This window comes from Ambystoma mexicanum, chromosome 14 (assembly GCF_040938575.1).
Source record: "Ambystoma mexicanum isolate Mex_15411 chromosome 14, UKY_AmexF1_1, whole genome shotgun sequence".
In the NCBI taxonomy this organism is placed as follows: domain Eukaryota; kingdom Metazoa; phylum Chordata; class Amphibia; order Caudata; family Ambystomatidae; genus Ambystoma; species Ambystoma mexicanum.
The window spans coordinates 666,579,969-666,598,158 of record NC_090940.1 but is presented as its reverse complement, the minus strand read 5'-3'; the positions used below and the strand labels follow the sequence as shown (position 1 = coordinate 666,598,158).

At 47.8% G+C, this 18,190-nt stretch overlaps 1 protein-coding gene across 1 annotated transcript in view; it reads right to left on the bottom strand.

The window, feature by feature from the left end:
* Positions 1-10,905: 10,905 nt before the first annotated feature.
* The window catches only part of ESR2 (estrogen receptor 2), a 607,028-nt gene continuing 599,743 nt past the window's right edge, over positions 10,906-18,190 (bottom strand). The window contains exon 9 of the mRNA XM_069638222.1: positions 10,906-11,816. Within this exon, the coding sequence (XP_069494323.1) occupies positions 11,648-11,816 (169 nt within the window). The 3' untranslated portion in view covers positions 10,906-11,647. The remainder of the gene's footprint in view (positions 11,817-18,190) is intronic.

Here is an 18,190-nt window from a genome sequence, read left to right as displayed (position 1 = left end):
CGAACGCTGCCTTTGAAGGTTTTTTTGAGGCAGAGTGTCGGGATGTGGGGCAACCGTCTGGGGAGGTGGAGTAGAGGAGGTAGAAGGAAGTTGATGAGACAAGGAGGAGCCGGTCAAATAGGTGGAGGTTGGCCTGAGGGCCTTGAACCAGGACTGTGCCAGTGAGGTAGACATTGATGCAGCATCGTGATGAGAGGAAGCCTGTAAGGAGGACTTCCCACTTGGTGCCATTGATGGATGTGGAAGAATAAGGTGGGTGAGTGGCAGTGTGGTGAGAGGTCCATAGGTCGGGAGACGGGACGGGGAAGAGGATGTCAGTGAAGATTTCTCTTGAGGATGCACTGGCATAGGTGCCTGCAATTTGGAGGCCTGGGATAGCAGCAAGGATGTCTTTTTTATGCTTTTCCGGTCATATTTAGTGAGAGAGGGAGGGTGGGTGATGGTGTAGCAGTTGGAGAAGATAGGAGAGATGGAGAGTGCCATCTTGGAGCGATGGAGAGAGAGGCAGAGAGAAAGTGAGAGGTGAGGTAGGGATGAATAAGCTGCAAGGCACAGTTCTGAGCCTGTTTCACTTGGCAAAATGGGTATTAGGTGTACAATCAAAAAAGCAGGAAGGAGGCACAGCTAAAAACGATTTTCACACAATACAGACACAGTCTTGGAGGAATGGCACAGGAAATGCAGCACAGCAATACAGTAGTTGGTGTCATTGAAAATGAGACACAGTGAGTGTAGGCCGAGTGAAGAGTCACCGTAGAGCATGGGACCTCTGCAAGGTGGATGTCTTGAGAAGCAGAGGAAGTGAGTTCTGTGGAGCCAATGCAGCCACTAAGTAGCAGCACTCATGTGATGGCACGAGCAGGGAAGACAGAGTCTGGAGGACCGTTGAATGTAAATATAGCATTGATGAGCATTTAGACAGAGTTTACGGAAACTGGGGCCAGGAGCACGGCCAGGCACTGACAGGAACAGACAGGGGCCTTAGGAGTGGGCCTTTGGCGAGGGGCTGGCGTTCACCTACCGGCTCCCCTGATTGGCCATAATGAAAAGGGCTCCACCAATCACAATGCCCTCATTTGTTGGATACACAAAGCACTCTGGTGCGAGCCTGGAAGGCGGCCATTACGGAATGGCCACAGAACGGGTGTAAAACACAAAATGTAAATGCCTAGGATGTGGTTGATGGCCCTCAGAATGCATATGCTGCTGTCGGTATATAATTTCGAAATGTTCAATAATGCCCAGATTTGCCATGTGAATCATCTGCACAGCACTTAGCCCGATGGGCTTACCTGCAGATGGGATCGGTGAAAGTTCTTCAAGATGCCTCATGATGGGGGAGGAGACACTGTGGCGAGCCGCTTCCCAATGCAGCCACCGATGTCTGTGGTGTAGAGAGGAAGTGAGGGAGAAGAAACAGGTAACGGGCCAGAGTGGGCCTTTGGTGGGGGGCCGGTGTTGGCCTACCGACTCCCCTGATTGGCCATAATAAGAGGGGCTCCGCTGTTAGGGAGAATTCTCTCTTTAGGCTGAATTTCCTAACCTAGTGAGTCCCCCAGCAGCTTTGCTGGATTTCTGGAGTTTGTTTTTTTCTCCTGCCAAGAGTGAGACTCTTTTTCTCCCACTCATGGACATGATTTATGGTGTTCCTTTGACTGTTAATGTGTTTTCTGGGCTATGGGGTCCTTTGCTCCATAGGGTCTCATGTGTTTTTACTATGTGTGTTACACAGCACCCTCCGTGCAGTAACACAGGGGTGTCATAGTGACACCCCACCATAGACTCCATACCCTGGGACTGACTACTGTCCCCCAGGGCATGTAAAGTCACCATTGGCTTTACTAGTTCCAAATTATTAACAGAAACCAGTACAAACCATCATATTGTGGACGTACTGGTCGGGGCAATTCGATTGCCCCGGGGTCTGTTAGTCGAGGGGGCACGTCTCCGTCCCCCCTGATCGGGTTTTGGCTGGTGGCAGTGGATAACACATTTATATTCGACCGCGAATATTTCCCTATGGGATTTTCCCATTGTTCAAGGCTACCAACTTTAATTATTTAATTCTCATAGCCTCGAACATACCGCCGGTTTAATTAATTAATATTAATTCGCCGGTTGGTATTTTTTGCCAGGACTCGATTCTAAAATGGCGTTTGTGTTCTCTTCTGTGACTCCAACGCAAGTCGGGCCCTTTGTTCCACTTTTTGTCGGGCTTCTCCACAGAAGCCTCCAAAAGTGGTGCCACTCTGTCTGGGTACCACAGGGGTGTGGGAGGGGGTTTAGGCACCCTGGACTGAGTTACCTTGGTAACTCAAGTCGCACTCTTGTGTGATTGGCCCAAGTGGTGAGCCGGCCGGCTCACCACTTAGCATGTTTGATTGACAGCTAGGCTGAGTGAATGGGGGTATGCTGCATAAAAGCAGGGCTTTGTGGACTAGAACCTCAGAAGTCGCCACAGGACCTGAGAATCCGACAAGGGAGAAGCTGAGCCGACCTACCACGACGACACCACCGGTGGAGCCCTGCGGAACCGACTCACCACTTCCCGACGACAGAGAAGATCTCCCGGCTGGAGAGGCTTCTTCCCCTGACTGGTGGGCACAACCAGTTTACCTTCTTTTCTTCGCACCCCAGACCGGTTTGTGGTCGAACTGCCCGTGCCAAGCACCCCGGCAGCCGGATAGCCACTTACCACTGAACCGCGAATCAACAGACCGCTCCTTGTACCTGAGAAACTCTGCGGCTGGTTTCTTCCCTGGCAGTGCAATGGACTCCTGTCTTCCTCCCCGACGAGATCCTCTCTTCCCCCGGACGAAGCACCGACTTGCATCCTTTGCCAGGAACAACTGCCCCCGCTGGAGTGTTCTCACCACTTTAAGGTACCGTGTCCGCCAGGCCTCCCTTTCTAAAGATTGCTACAAGGTAATAATAACCCCTTAACCTTCTGGACTGGGCTGGCCGCCTTGACCCTCTAACTGGTCCCTTTCTTTGGTCGAACTCCTTTTTGAACCGTTACAAGACTTTTGTGCACTGCAACCGTGTGACCTTGGACACATTTCGTTTTGATCCTCTTAAAGCGGATCCGGCCTACTGACTCTGAATTCACAGTGTTACTTTGCCTTCCTCTCTTGTTGTGTTCGTGAAAAAGTGTTGGGATCTGTTTCAATTTATTCTCTGCTTTTCTCTCCCTTTTTAAAACGAATTATTAGAGTGCCATCTACGTTAAGCGCTCACCGCTGTCTGAAAATAAGTGGGGCTTTACTTAAGACTTGTCTAATATTCTTTTAAGGGAGTGTATATCTTTTAGTGACCGTGTTTTTGAATTGCTTACTATTAGTGCCTGTGTGTTTTCCATAGATGTGTTTTTAAATAAATAATTATATATCTTTACATCCAAGCTCTGATCAGTGTCTGCTTGTTCGACTGTGTAAATTGCCCTATCTTGTATACTCCACATACTGCCTAACTCTTCTTGAGGGAAGTCTGACTGCTCAGCCACAGCTACCAAGAGAATCTGTGTGGTACAGACTGCTACCAAGTGGGTTTACTGCCAAACACCTGTAGTCCTAAATCTTTTGCAGTGGCCCCAGAGGGAACTGCACAGGTTTCTGCCTAACATCCGCCAATCACAATGCCCTCATGTGTTGGATGCACAAAGCACTCTGGTGTTAGTATGGAGGGTGGCGTTTATGGAATGGTTGCGGAACGGGTGTAAAACACACAACGTAAATGCCCAGGATGTGGATGATGGCCCTCAGAATACATTGCTGCTGTCGGTGTATAATTTCAAAGGTTTCGCTAATGCCCAGGGAGGATATTGCAGCGTGGGCTCGCCAACCTAGCCTCACAGGATGGGGCTCCCCCTTGGGGAGAAGGGACAAATTCCCTCGATTCGTCACACCCTTTCCTTTATCTCTGTGGCTTCCCCTTTTTTTTCTGTACAGAACAATAACAGCTACCCAGTCCAAGCTGCCCAAAATTGGAACGCACTACCTCTGTATCTCAGAACAGACCAAACCTTCTTACGCTTCAGGAAAAATACGAAAACCTGGCTGGTCTCAAATGACATCTGAATATAACCTCATCACTCTGCAACCTCATTTTGTGCCTTATTGTATCGTGTTTTTACCTGCAATCTTCATGTACTGTAAATAACAATCTTCCCTGTAATCACCCTATACTGTAAAAAAAATGCATAAGCTTGTCGCGCCCAGATACCTTCGGGTGAGGAGCGCTTTATAAATAAATAAGCAAACAAACAGAACATATCACTCATCCTTCCTTCACTTATGTGCCTGACTTTAGAGGATACATGTCAACAAGCCTTACAATGTTGGCTCTCCTGATGTATTTCCAAGGATCACATAGAGCGTCGCTGATTATCTGTTCATGGACCCTTGGCACAGGACTTAGGCCAGGGGTCTACATTCTCTCACTCTCCTGATGTATTTCCAAGGATCACATAGAGCGTCGCTGATTATCTGTTCATGGACCCTTGGCACAGGACTTAGGCCAGGGGTCTACATTCTCTCACTCTCCTGATGTATTTCCAAGGATCACATAGAGCGTTGCTGATTGTTTGCTCATGAACCCTTGGCACAGGACTTAGGGCAGGAGTGTGCATTCTCTGGCTCTCCTGATGTATTTCCAAGGATCACATAGAGCGTCGCTGATTGTCTGTTCATGAACCCTTGGCACAGGACTTAGACCAGGGGTCTGCATTCTCTGCCTCTCCTGATGTTTTGGGTTTGAACTCCCAGGAGCCCTAGCCAGCATAGTCAATGATGAGAGATCGTGAGAATGTATCCAAATAATGAGGAGAGCTGCAGGTTGAAGATGCCTTGCTTAGACCCTGATGTTAATTTTGGAAAGACAAATAAATATAAAATAAACGTGCATAGGCGCAGGATTGAAAGACTCGTGTAGTGCTCAATCCCCAAAACCTGTGGTGGCCTTGGAAGAGAGGCTTTCATGCTCCGTTCAGGGGCACAATACTTATTCCCAGGCGCAGTCAATCCTGGTCAGACCATCTTGAGGGCACGAGACATGTTCTGAAGTCACAGAGGCCAAGGAATCTGCGTAGGAAACAGGATCCATCAGCATCTTTTCTCTCAGAAGAGTGAAGGGGATGACACCAACAAAAAGAAATAGCACGTTCAGCCACAAAATCCTCCTGCCTTTTCAAGGGTAGGCTCCAAAAGTGCTCTCTGGTGCATGAATGATGACATTTTCCCAAAGAAGGCGTAATCCTTTTGAGAAAGTGACTGAGGAAGTGGGGAAACTTAATGCTTCTAGAAATCATTGCATACACTGCCTTGGAAGGGAGTCAAACAGCTGCTAATATGGTCATTTCTTCCAAGGCTGTTTTCGGTGTTTATCCGCGCCTAGACATTGTTCACTGCTAAAGTGAGGTGCTAAAGATGCAAGCGCCCCAATTAGCAGTTAAGTGGCAGACACATGAGCAAAGGAAAGCAACACCCCCTCCCCCTTCTGCTAAAGACACAGACTCGAGCAGTCCTCTGCACAGTATTCCAGTCCACACTCTCAAGAGATGTGATCCCTGGAAGCGGAGAAGGCAATACCATGGAACACGTGGAATTCACAGCCGGTGACAGTCACTCAAGAGATGTGATCCGTGGAAGCGGAGAAGGCAATACCATGGAACACATGGAATTCACAGCCGGTGACAGTCACTCAAGAGATGTGATCCGTGGAAGCGGAGAAGGCAATACCATGGAACACGTGGAATTCACAGCCGGTGACAGACACTCAAGAGATGTGATCCGTGGAAGCGGAGAATGCAATACCATGGAACACGTGGAATTCACGGCCGGTGACAGTCACTCAAGAGATGTGATCCGTGGAAGCGGAGAAGGCAATACCATGGAACACGTGGAATTCACGGCCGGTGACAGACACTCAAGAGATGTGATCCGTGGAAGCGGAGAAGGCAATACCAGGGAACACGTGGAATTCAAGGCCGGTGACAGACACTCAAGAGATGTGATCCGTGGAAGCGGAGAAGGCAATACCATGGAACACGTGGAATTCACGGCCGGTGACAGACACTCAAGAGATGTGATCTGTGGAAGCGGAGAAGACAATACCATGGAACACGTGGAATTCACGGCCGGTGACAGTCACTCAAGAGATGTGATCCGTGGAAGCGGAGAAGGCAATACCATGGAACACATGGAATTCACGGCCGGTGACAGACACTCAAGAGATGTGATCCGTGGAAGCGGAGAAGGCAATACCATGGAACACATGGAATTCACGGCCGGTGACAGACACTCAAGAGATGTGATCCGTGGAAGCGGAGAAGGCAATACCATGGAACACATGGAATTCACGGCCGGTGACAGACACTCAAGAGATGTGATCCGTGGAAGCGGAGAAGGCAATACCATGGAACACATGGAATTCACGGCCGGTGACAGTCACTCAAGAGATGTGATCCGTGGAAGCGGAGAAGGCAATACCATGGAACACATGGAATTCACGGCCGGTGGCAGACACTCAAGAGATGTGATCCGTGGAAGCGGAGAAGGCAATACCATGGAACACATGGAATTCACGGCCGGTGGCAGACACTCAAGAGATGTGATCCGTGGAAGCGGAGAAGGCAATACCATGGAAGACATGGAATTCACGGCCGGCGACAGACACTCAAGAGATGTGATCCGTGGAAGCGGAGAAGGCAATACCATGGAACACATGGAATTCACGGCCGGCGACAGACACTCAAGAGATGTGATCCGTGGAAGCGGAGAAGGCAATACCATGGAACACATGGAATTCACGGCCGGCGACAGACACTCAAGAGATGTGATCCGTGGAAGCGGAGAAGGCAATACCATGGAACACATGGAATTCACGGCCGGCGACAGACACTCAAGAGATGTGATCCGTGGAAGCGGAGAAGGCAATACCATGGCACACATGGAATTCACGGCCGGCGACAGACACTCAAGAGATGTGATCCGTGGAAGCGGAGAAGGCAATACCATGGAACACATGGAATTCACGGCCGGCGACAGACACTCAAGAGATGTGATCCGTGGAAGCGGAGAAGGCAATACCATGGAACACATGGAATTCACGGCCGGCGGCAGACACTCAAGAGATGTGATCCGTGGAAGCGGAGAAGGCAATACCATGGAACACATGGAATTCACGGCCGGCGGCAGACACTGAAGAGATGTGATCCGTGGAAGCGGAGAAGGCAATACCATGGAACACATGGAATTCACGGCCGGCGGCAGACACTGAAGAGATGTGATCCGTGGAAGCGGAGAAGGCAATACCATGGAACACATGGAATTCACGGCCGGCGGCAGACACTGAAGAGATGTGATCCGTGGAAGCGGAGAAGGCAATACCATGGAACACATGGAATTCACGGCCGGCGGCAGACACTGAAGAGATGTGATCCGTGGAAGCGGAGAAGGCAATACCATGGAACACATGGAATTCACGGCCGGCGGCAGACACTGAAGAGATGTGATCCGTGGAAGCGGAGAAGGCAATACCATGGAACACATGGAATTCACGGCCGGCGACAGTCACTCAAGATATGTGATCCGTGGAAGCGGAGAAGGCAATATCATGGAACACATGGAATTCACGGCCGGCGGCAGACACTCAAGAGATGTGATCCGTGGAAGCGGAGAAGGCAATACCATGGAACACATGGAATTCACGGCCGGCGGCAGACACTCAAGAGATGTGATCCGTGGAAGCGGAGAAGGCAATACCATGGAACACATGGAATTCACAGCCGGCGACAGTCACTCAAGATATGTGATCCGTGGAAGCGGAGAAGGCAATACCATGGAACACATGGAATTCACAGCCGGCGACAGACACTCAAGAGATGTGATCCGTGGAAGCGGAGAAGGCAATACCATGGAACACATGGAATTCACAGCCGGCGACAGACACTCAAGAGATGTGATCCGTGGAAGCGGAGAAGGCAATACCATGGAACACATGGAATTCACAGCCGGCGACAGTCACTCAAGAGATGTGATCCGTGGAAGCGGAGAAGGCAATACCATGGAACACATGGAATTCACAGCCGGCGACAGTCACTCAAGAGATGTGATCCGTGGAAGCGGAGAAGGCAATACCATGGGACACATGGAATTCACAGCCGGTGACAGACACTCAAGCGGCATTCTTCCACTGATCTGACTTTCACAATTTAGATGTGATTAAAGTAGGGAGCTGGTCCACTTTGTCCCTCTTCATGTCACTCTGTTCATGTCTCTGCATTGTACCTTTGATCTTGGTCATTTTTTGCATTGAAAGACATGGAGTGTAATTGGCATGTCTGGAAATGGGTGTGTCTTTGCATTGAAAACGAGCAAATGTATTTAAGTAACCAAAAACTAAATAGACTGAGAAAAGGGAATGGGTATTAGAAAAAGAAAAAGGCTGCTTCTTCGTCTTACTTGGGATTTAGACAATGCTTTTCTTAAAACTACCTTTATAGCAATGCAAAGACCGCCAAATGTCTAGACACCAATTAAACGACAAAAATTCATGCTGTAACGTACAGCAGAAAATATGTGAACATACAAATTGTACACCTGCAATGGTGACCAAAAATCAGTTGTATTGGACGATTGAGACATAAAAAGATAATGCAGGATTCCACAAAATGTACTTGGGTTATAGAAACTTAGATAAAAAATAAATGCAACGACAATCGACATAACATTGAGAAAGGTTATAACTCAAAGAGAAATAAACTATGCACACAAAGAAGGGGATTTAGAAATAGGTATCAGGTATGAAACAGAATACATCTGGGGGAAGGAGTGAATCACATCTGTACCAATCAGCCAGGTAGTAAACTTGACAATAACAAACAGAGAATGCCACAGAAGCAACAGACAGAAATATGCAGCCACAGAACAATGATGAAGGTTACACGTGATCATGAATGCAACGGATATGTTTTAAACATAACATGAGAAAGAAACAGAATAGGGTCGTAAATCCATGCATGAGTATTCCAATATGGCTAACAGGATAGAAAAGGAGTTAGTCACTTGTCTACAACCACACCAACAAGTAAAGAAATAGCTCTATGAAGGCAGAAATATGCTATCCAAATACAGAGGACTACAGGAAGTGATATTACAATTACAAAAGTAACAAGTGAGACTCAGTAGTCCTTGCACCAACCACAACCATACCAAGTTCAATATTTATCACTCATACCACCAGACTGAGACTTCAATTAGTAATGAAGGAGAGCCTAATTGATTCCCTGAAACACATTAGCCAACCAATAATCAAAAATGGTATCCTTTTTCCTACTTTCAGAACAATTAATACCAGCAACACTAAACATACAGAAGAAGAAGGCAGCATGAGGGAAATGTGAGTGACACAGACATACAGAGAGACATAACTAAGATACTTTCTTGCAACAGCGCCTCGATACCTCTGGGCTGCTAGTGCGCTTTACAAATTGAAGAAATAAAAAAATAACGTAACACTGGGCAGTAAGGTGGAATGCAGCATAATTCACTCACAAATACTTTCGTTTTTCCCTTTTTTTTTAGCAAGAAATTACCAAAAGCACTTCTTAAAAGGCATGAGTGTAAAACAATAAGGGGGTGCATCAAATTATTCCTTCAAGCTGAGAGAAGCAGGGAAAGGGACATTTGCAAAAAAATAAACAATTTACAGACTCTTAATTATGTTAATATAGGGAATTACTCTGCTTAATAAGCACTCATTTTTGCAGGGAAAACCATGGGAGTTTCCAAAGGAAGGAGTCAATAGCCAATACGTCCTGAAGACCTACAATTAAAGGTAAGCCTTGACATATGGTGACATTAAATAAGGAATGACTAAATGTCAAAAGACTACAGAAGTAAGAAAGTGTATAAACAAGGATTGGGAGATTACCATTTGCCAGGATAAGACGTGAGTGTTGGGTACGGGCTTCTTATACCATATGGGGAATATCGAATCCAGCTTCTAGTATCAAAGAACTGGTGAGGCCATAAGAAAGTATCAATAACTGATCATATATTTTAGGTGTCGAGTTTTTTTATATAGAAGACATAACATTTCATGAAGACAAATACAACACAGAATGGGATACAAATACACAAACAACACATGTCACAGTATTAAAGGCATGTGTAAGAGCAGAACTATTTGTTAACCCATCATTAACATTGTTTTTTTATTGTTTTCTCTTTTCCCCTTTTTTTCTTTCTCTACTTCACTGCTAACACCAAAAATGTAAGTAAAAACTGGAAGAAATTGGGACTACAAATGAAACGGCATGCATTGTTATAATTACCAATAAGGTATTGGGGTATGGATTTCCCTGTACTGTTGGTTATTGGGATTGTTAATAACTCAAGAGAGTTGGGTGCTCAGAGAACAGGGGAGATGCATAATGAGAAAAGCCGCGAGAGGGCCATGTCCTGATGAGGTACACTTTATAAGGAGAACAGATTGATTGTCGAGAGTTATCAGTTTGCAAAACTGATAATATTACATAGCCTATATGTATGAGTGTTGTAATGTACTTGATGCATAGCTGTGAGCTAGCGTGGAACACTATGACAGCCTGTGGAATGCTTGGATGTGTGTCCAGCTCCAGAGTTCCATTACAGTCAGTTGAGCCCGGGGGATGGGACCCAGTGGTTTCTCATAGTTGTCAGTTTATGTAACTTACGATAAAGAACTTACTAATAAGCCTAAGAAGTCTACAGAAGCTGCTTTGTAACAATGAGCTTATGCTTTCTGTAGTGATAAAAGTCACTTGTGATCAATAATATATTATTTTTGTCTATCTGCTTATTATTCACCACTGAATTCTGGGAAGTGCAGTGCTTTTTCAGATATCGATTCAAAGAGTCTGCATACGTTGACACATAAAAATATTTATTCTCGCATATAAATCCACGTATTCTCGGCCAAAAAGATCATGACATTTTTAAGTATGTAAAAACTGTTAATTCCATTACGTAAAAACAAATTCACTGCCGCTTACCCTTGCTGGAAATTGGTGCTGGCAAACAAACATCAAAACGGTAGGATTCTGTTCATTTTTGAAAATATTTACAAAACCTTCACATTATAGTCCTTCAATAAAGGCAGAACATTTTTTTTTATTCGGACATCTCACGCTGGAAACCTGTGTTTGGCATTGAGAGAAGCAGTGAAAAATCGTCTTTTTCAAATGTTAACATAAAATATGTACAAAGCTATATCTCCGCCTACATACAATAAGTTATGAAGTTATTTTGCTGGTCCGTCCAATACAAAGTGCTATACACCATATTCTTTTAGAAAATGTCCTGCAGGATCTCTTTTTACTGCAAAAATGTATCTGTCAGAGTTGTTCAAGCAGGTTGCCCTGGCGTCGTATGTGGTATGAATACTGTCTCTCACATGTCTGTAACGCCTCCTGGCATCCACATGCCTTGTAAGAGCATCTCAACAAACATTCCAAAGGACTTACAAGGCACACCTCCCCCCTCTAGACCCAATCCCTTTGAGCACAGCCTTTGGAGGTCCATGTTTGATATCTTAAAGCTATTACAGACTTGTTGCATGGACAGTCTTATCTGCTCCTCTCCCACCCCTCCATAAGTTCATTGAGCGGTCAAGTGTCCCTCTTCTCAAGTTCCTTTGGCGGGCTGCATGCTGAACTTGTGTTGGTGGTCTTCCTGTGATCTCTCAGGGTGTGGGCATTTAACATCTCCAGCAGTAAGTCGTAGACGGGCACCACGTTTTTGCACTTCATGCTGAGGAGGTGTTCCATTCCTTTGTTACTGTGAATAGAAATAGACAAAGGTCAGATGTTTCTGAATTCGCCAGGTGAGGAGTCGGACAGTATGGAAGCAGGTCATAGCACTGGGGGAGAACCATGGAATCCCTGTATGTGACTGTAGTGTGATGTGTCGCCAGTTTCCACGTTCCATCATACAAACAACAGTGCATATACATCAAGATGACTGCTATGCCTGACATGTGAGACGTAGCAATACTCTGCCCTATTCCTATGATGGAAAAATAAGCCATGGTCCAATAGACATATCGCGCTCATATCTCATATGGTACATGAGGATCCGGGGTAATCATTTTAATATACAGCCATCTACATCTTTATGCCCTCCTTAACAAACAGCGCAGCACTGTATCATTAAAACATGTCCCCCTATTACAGACTATTCATTCTTAGTCAAAATTCCACTGGAAACCAGCGCCAAGGAATCGCAAATATTAGAACACTGTATCCGGGGTTTGCATGTATCTGAGAACTCGGTGATATTCAAGGCAGTATCTTTTAACTCACTACCCTCTGGGCACAGAATACAAATGGAGTCACCATCAAAAACGCTAGGATTAGAGTCAGATCTCAGTCGGAACCACAAAAGGCGAAGGAGGGAAGCAATTAAGAGGACCCTTCAAAAACGGTGCCACCATAGCAACGGGAAAGAAGGAGCCCTGATCCGGCGTCCTCTTCAAAATGGACCGAGCTGTCAGATACCCCTTCACCATGCCCACTTGGAGACCCGATTTGGCTAGGGCCAACATAAACTCCATGGCACATGAAGTGGGGCATGACGTGGGGACCACTCCTTTTGCCTTGCACCAGGTCACAAACCTTCTCCATATGCACCTTTGAATGGGCCTAGTGGAAGATCTGCCTGCAGCCAACATCACTTTTAGTGATGCCGCTTCATTGAGGTGCCGGTCATCGTACCTCAGCCTCTCAAGAGCCATGTATGCAGGTTGTGAGGATCTGGGTTTGGGTGAAGCACATTGCCTCCTGACTCAGACAAGAGGTTCGGCCTCCAAGGAAGCCGGAGAGGTGGGCATACGTTCAGTTCGAGGTGATCCGGGTACCACATCCTCCTCGCCCGGTCTGAGGTGATCAGGATCGGATGAGTCCTGAATCCCTGCAACCTCCTGAGAACCCAAGGGATGACAGGTATCGGCAGGAACACATAATGGAGGTCGAAGACCCACTCCACTAGAAAGGTGTCTCGCTACTCTCACACTGGGGGGAAATTCCCTAAAACAGAACTGCTTGCACTTTGTGTTGTCCACCGTCACAAACAGATCCACTGTTGCTATGCCCGAGCTCTGCCTGCTTAGAGCACCTGCCAACCCATTCTCCACTCTTGCCAGATGAACTGCAGAGGCCGAGATGTTGTTCTCTAGCATCCAGAAACATAGTTGCATGGCCTCCCTGCCCAGGAGTAGTGATGTCATGCCACCCTGCTTTTTGAGGTAGGGCATGGTCACTGTGTTGTCTGTTAACACCTGGATATGTTTCCTCTGCAAAGTAGGCCCAAAAGTCATCAGCGCCAGTCGGACTGCTTGCAGGACCAGCAGACTGATGGGGCAATGTTTCTCCTCTTGAGACCAATGGTCACTGATCTGGAAGGAACCACAATCGGTTCCACAGCCTTCAGCGTCGGTGACCACCTGCTCTTCCAGCCATGGAACCCAGAATGCTTTTCCCGCCAACATGTTTGGCCTGTCGCTCCACCAACTCAGGTAATTCACCACAACCTTGAAACCTTGAGCACATCCAACATCTGGCTGTAGTATTGCGACCACTGGCTCCTGAGAAGCCACTGAAGGGATCTCATGCGGAGTCTCACCTGCGGCACCAGGAAAATACAGAATGCTATAATGCCCAATAAACGTAGGGGTTCCATAAAATTTCATCGCCTGCCTTTTCATCCCCAGGCTTTTAAACATGCACATTTCATCGAATGTGCTCATGGTTTTTTTATTTTTGGATTTTTTGGGGGAGAAGGGGGTACCCAAAGGTTGCTCCTGACTGCCAGGGCGGTGCTTTGTAACATCAAACTAGACAACGCAGAGGAGGCACATTGGGACAAGCGAAAGAGAATTCATGAAGCAGTGATAAGGCAGGGAAGATGCTTGCATGGTTGGAAAGGAAGGACGAAAGGATTAGACATGTTAGAGAATTTCTAGATGGGAATGGAGGAGAGATCACAGAATATTGTGAAGCCCTCTGCGGGGCCCCGCAGGGTCATGAAGTCCCCATAATTTCAAATCCCATACACAACCTCATAGTTCCTCAAATCTCCAATGAACAGTTAAGCTGGAGGTCGACATCATGGATGAGATAGCAGAAGCAATCTCTCTACTTCACTCAGGGAAGACCGCAGGCCCAAATGGGCTCCCAGAGGAATTGTGGAAGTAACTGGGTAACATGGTCGTTCTGCACCTGCTGGACTTATTCTTGCAAAATAGAGAGGATGTTACTCTAGCCACAGATCTGCAGTGGGCTAGCATTGTGGTCATCCACAAAAAAAGGCAAATCTCCCAATGTATGCTCCTCTTACAGACCTACAATACTGGCCAAGGTACTCACCCACCGCTTGCTAAAAGTTATTACCTCATTGGTACACCACGACCAATCTGTTTTTTTTGCTGCACTTGTCTACTTGCATGAATATTAGTCTGCACCCAGTGATTGACCAGGTCTCTGTCCTCCCAGAGCCCCTTGTGCTACTCTTGGTTGACTTTGAGAAATCGTTCGATTCAGTTTTATGGGGATTTTTTTCACCACTTAGCAAGCCCCGCCGACCTGGTGCCTTCCTGCTTGCCGCTCTTTTTCACCACTTAGCAAGCCCCGTCCACCTGGTGCCTTCCTGCTTGCCGCTCTTTTTCACCACTTAGCAAGCCCCGTCCACCTGGTGCCTTCCTGCTTGCCGCTCTTTTTCACCACTTAGCAAGCCCTGCCCACTTGGTGCCTTCCTGCTTGCCGCTCTTTTTCACCACTTAGCAAGCCCTGCCCACTTGGTGCCTTCCTGCTTGCCGCTCTTTTTCACCACTTAGCAAGCCCTGCCCACTTGGTGCCTTCCTGCTTGCCGCTCTTTTTCACCACTTAGCAAGCCCCGTCCACCTGGTGCCTTCCTGCTTGCCGCTCTTTTTCACCACTTAGCAAGCCCCGTCCACCTGGTGCCTTCCTGCTTGCCGCTCTTTTTCACCACTTAGCAAGCCCTGCCCACTTGGTGCCTTCCTGCTTGCCGCTCTTTTTCACCACTTAGCAAGCCCCGTCCACCTGGTGCCTTCCTGCTTGCCGCTCTTTTTCCTACTTAAGGAGCCCTCCAGCCTCTATTCCTTTGCAGATGGGGAGCAGGTGCAAGTGGATCTAGGTCCCTGGCCTAAACCCGCCCACCTGGTGCCTTCCTGCCTGCTGCTCTTTTTCACCACTTAGCAAGCCCCGCCTGCCTGGTGCCTTCCTGCTTGCCGCTCTTTTTCACCACTTAGCAAGCCCTACACAACTGGTGCCTTCCTGCCTGCCGCTCTTTTTCACCACTTAGCAAGACCCGCCCACCTGGTGCCTTCCTGCTTGCTGCTCTTTTTCACCACTTAGCAAGCCCCGCCCACCTGGTGCCTTCCTGCTTGCCTCTCATTTTCACCACTTAGCAAGCCCCGCCCACCTGGTGCCTTCCTGCTTGCCGCTCTTTTTCACTACTTAGCAAGCCCCGTCCACCTGGTGCCTTCCTGCTTGCCGCTCTTTTTCGCCACTTAGCAAGCCCCGCCCTCCTGGTGCCTTCATGCTTGCTGCTCTTTTTCCTACTTAAGGAGCCCTCCAGCCTCTTTTCCTTTGCAGTTGGGGAGCAGGTGCAAGTGGATCTAGGTCCCTGGCATAAACCCGCCCACCTGGTGCCTTCCTGCTTGCTGCTCTTTTTCCTACTTAAGGAGCCCTCCAACCTCTTTTCCTTTGCAGTTGGGGAGTAGGTGCACGTGGATCTAGGTCACCTGGCCTAAGCACCACCCACCTTCTTAGCCCTGCCTCTTCCTTCCTGCTCTTAACTATTAGATCAAGGGTGTCTCCCGCCCGGGCGTCTGCAGAGAAGGGCAGACGAAGAAAAGGGCAATTCCTGTTTGGACCTGTTCGGACCAGGAGAACCCAGGGCCCGACCCCCTGCTCAGACAGCAGGTAAGCATGCACCAACATGTGTTACCCCCTCTGTCCCCACAGTCCATCCTCACCCCTTCTGGTCCCCCTGTGATGTTCCCTTGTGCCCCCCCTTCTCGCACACAGGTGTGGCCTGTTTTGCTTGATTCTTCTACCCTGCTCCCCCTCCCCACCCCTCCAGCCTACTTCTGCAGGAGTCTGTCCTGATACATTCTGGTTTCACCATCATTGTCTTGTGGCGAATGCTGGATTTGACTTTTATGGACTTCATTCATTCACGGTGTGTCACCCTTTCTCAACTCTCATGCTGGACTTCCTTTGCATCTTGTACTCATGGTGGCCCTGAATCATGCTGTTCCCATCTTCATCTTGTATACTGCTTGCAACATTATGTGTTACTAGTTTACTACTGACTTCTGCAATTTTATTCGCTCTTCACTGTTGCTTCTCCAGTCTTTTTGACAGCTTACTCTCTGTTCTCTCCTCCTTTCCCTTCTCTCTTTTCCTATCTCCTCCCCTTACTTTCTTCTATGCACTTACTCTATCAGAATTGTCCCTGGACCTAATTTGATAGCAACCTCGTCTGTTTCCTCCACCCTCCCCTTACTGTTTTTTTTCCTCCCCCCCCCCTCCAGCACTATCTGAAATGTTGTCAGGCCTAGTATGATAGTCGCTTGTTTTGTTCCTCCCCTCCCTTTCTGCACCCCTCTCCCTCACCTTTTGTTTTCTCCGTCTCTACTAGAAATGTCGTCAGGCCTAGAATGGTAGTCGCCTGTCTGTTTCCATTTCCTTCCCACTCTCCCCCTCCCTTCCTTATCTATGTCTTAGCTCTTGCACTATCTGAAATCTCGTCAGGCCGAGTACGATTGTTAATTTCACATCCTTACTATTCATGGCCTGTAAGAATGTCATTGTATTTTCCCTTGTTCCCTCCCTTGCCTTGAAGCGCTTTGAAACACATTGTGTATAGGCGCTATATAAATAAACTATCATATCATATCATGCCTATGGGAAATAATGTCAGCAGATGGGTTTGGGAAAAGACCTCTGCTGGACTCAGTTGCTTTATACGGCACCTATTGCAGAGGTTGGGCTGAATACGAGTGTATCTAGATCTGTCCTCCTGGAGCGAGGAACCAGACAGGGATGCCCGCTCTCCCCCTTCTATTCACGGTGGCCATCGAACCACTGGCGACACAACGGCGAGTGGAACCGACCGGGGGAGATTCCACTGGCCAGCGGGGCGTAAGAGATAAAGTGGGGGTCATTACGACCCTGGCGTTAAGGTTTTAACGGCGCCGTAAAAGGTGTCGGCGCCGTTAAACCCTTAACGCCTGATTACGAGGTCCCTTTGCGGGACCCGACCTTAACGGCTGGTTTTACCAGACGTTAAAGTAGGGTGCCGCAAAGGGACCTCTGTGCTAATTACGGTACCGCAATTTGCGGTACCGTACTTAGCGCCTTCCCCAGTCCCATTCAGCCCTATGGGGCGAAAATGGGAATGGGGAAGGGCCATGGTGAAATGGGGAAATACCGCCCCGCCAACCTTGGAAGGGGGTGGTATTTCCCCATTCCACCATGGCGGACTCGTTACAACACCGGCACCAACCATGGTGCTAATAGCGCCATGGTTTAGCGCCGGGGTTGTAATGAGGGCCAGTGTCTCTATACTCGGATGACCTTTTAATCTTTCTGGGAAATCCACCACTCTCATGCTTGATTGTAACCAGACCGCTGCAGGAATATGGGACTTAAATCTGTGTTTCTCCCGATCGATGGGGGAGATTTAGCACTCCCTCCCGACTGCCCCTCCACATATCATGAGACAGTTTTAAATACTTGGGCATATAAATTGGTGTGGTTCACTCAAACTATCTTGTTCGCAATCTCCACCCCAGTCTCGGGAGGATATCTCAGGGGCAAAGCGCTCGCCTTGGAAGCAAGACGACACGGAGCAACACAGGTTCGATTCCACGGTCCGTGCTTAGAAACCTCTGGGTATTAAGCGCTTTACAAATAACCTATCATATCATATATCATTACGGTTCGATTTATGCAAGATGTGAAACATTGGAAGTCACTCCTGATCAAACGTATGGGGAAAGCTGCTCATGTTACCTCAATATACATATATTCTCACATTGTCCCCAGACTGGAATTCGCTAAAGTAGACTCTGCCATTGGAGAGATCCTGTGGGGGGAACACAACCTAGAATCGCCGTGGCTACACTA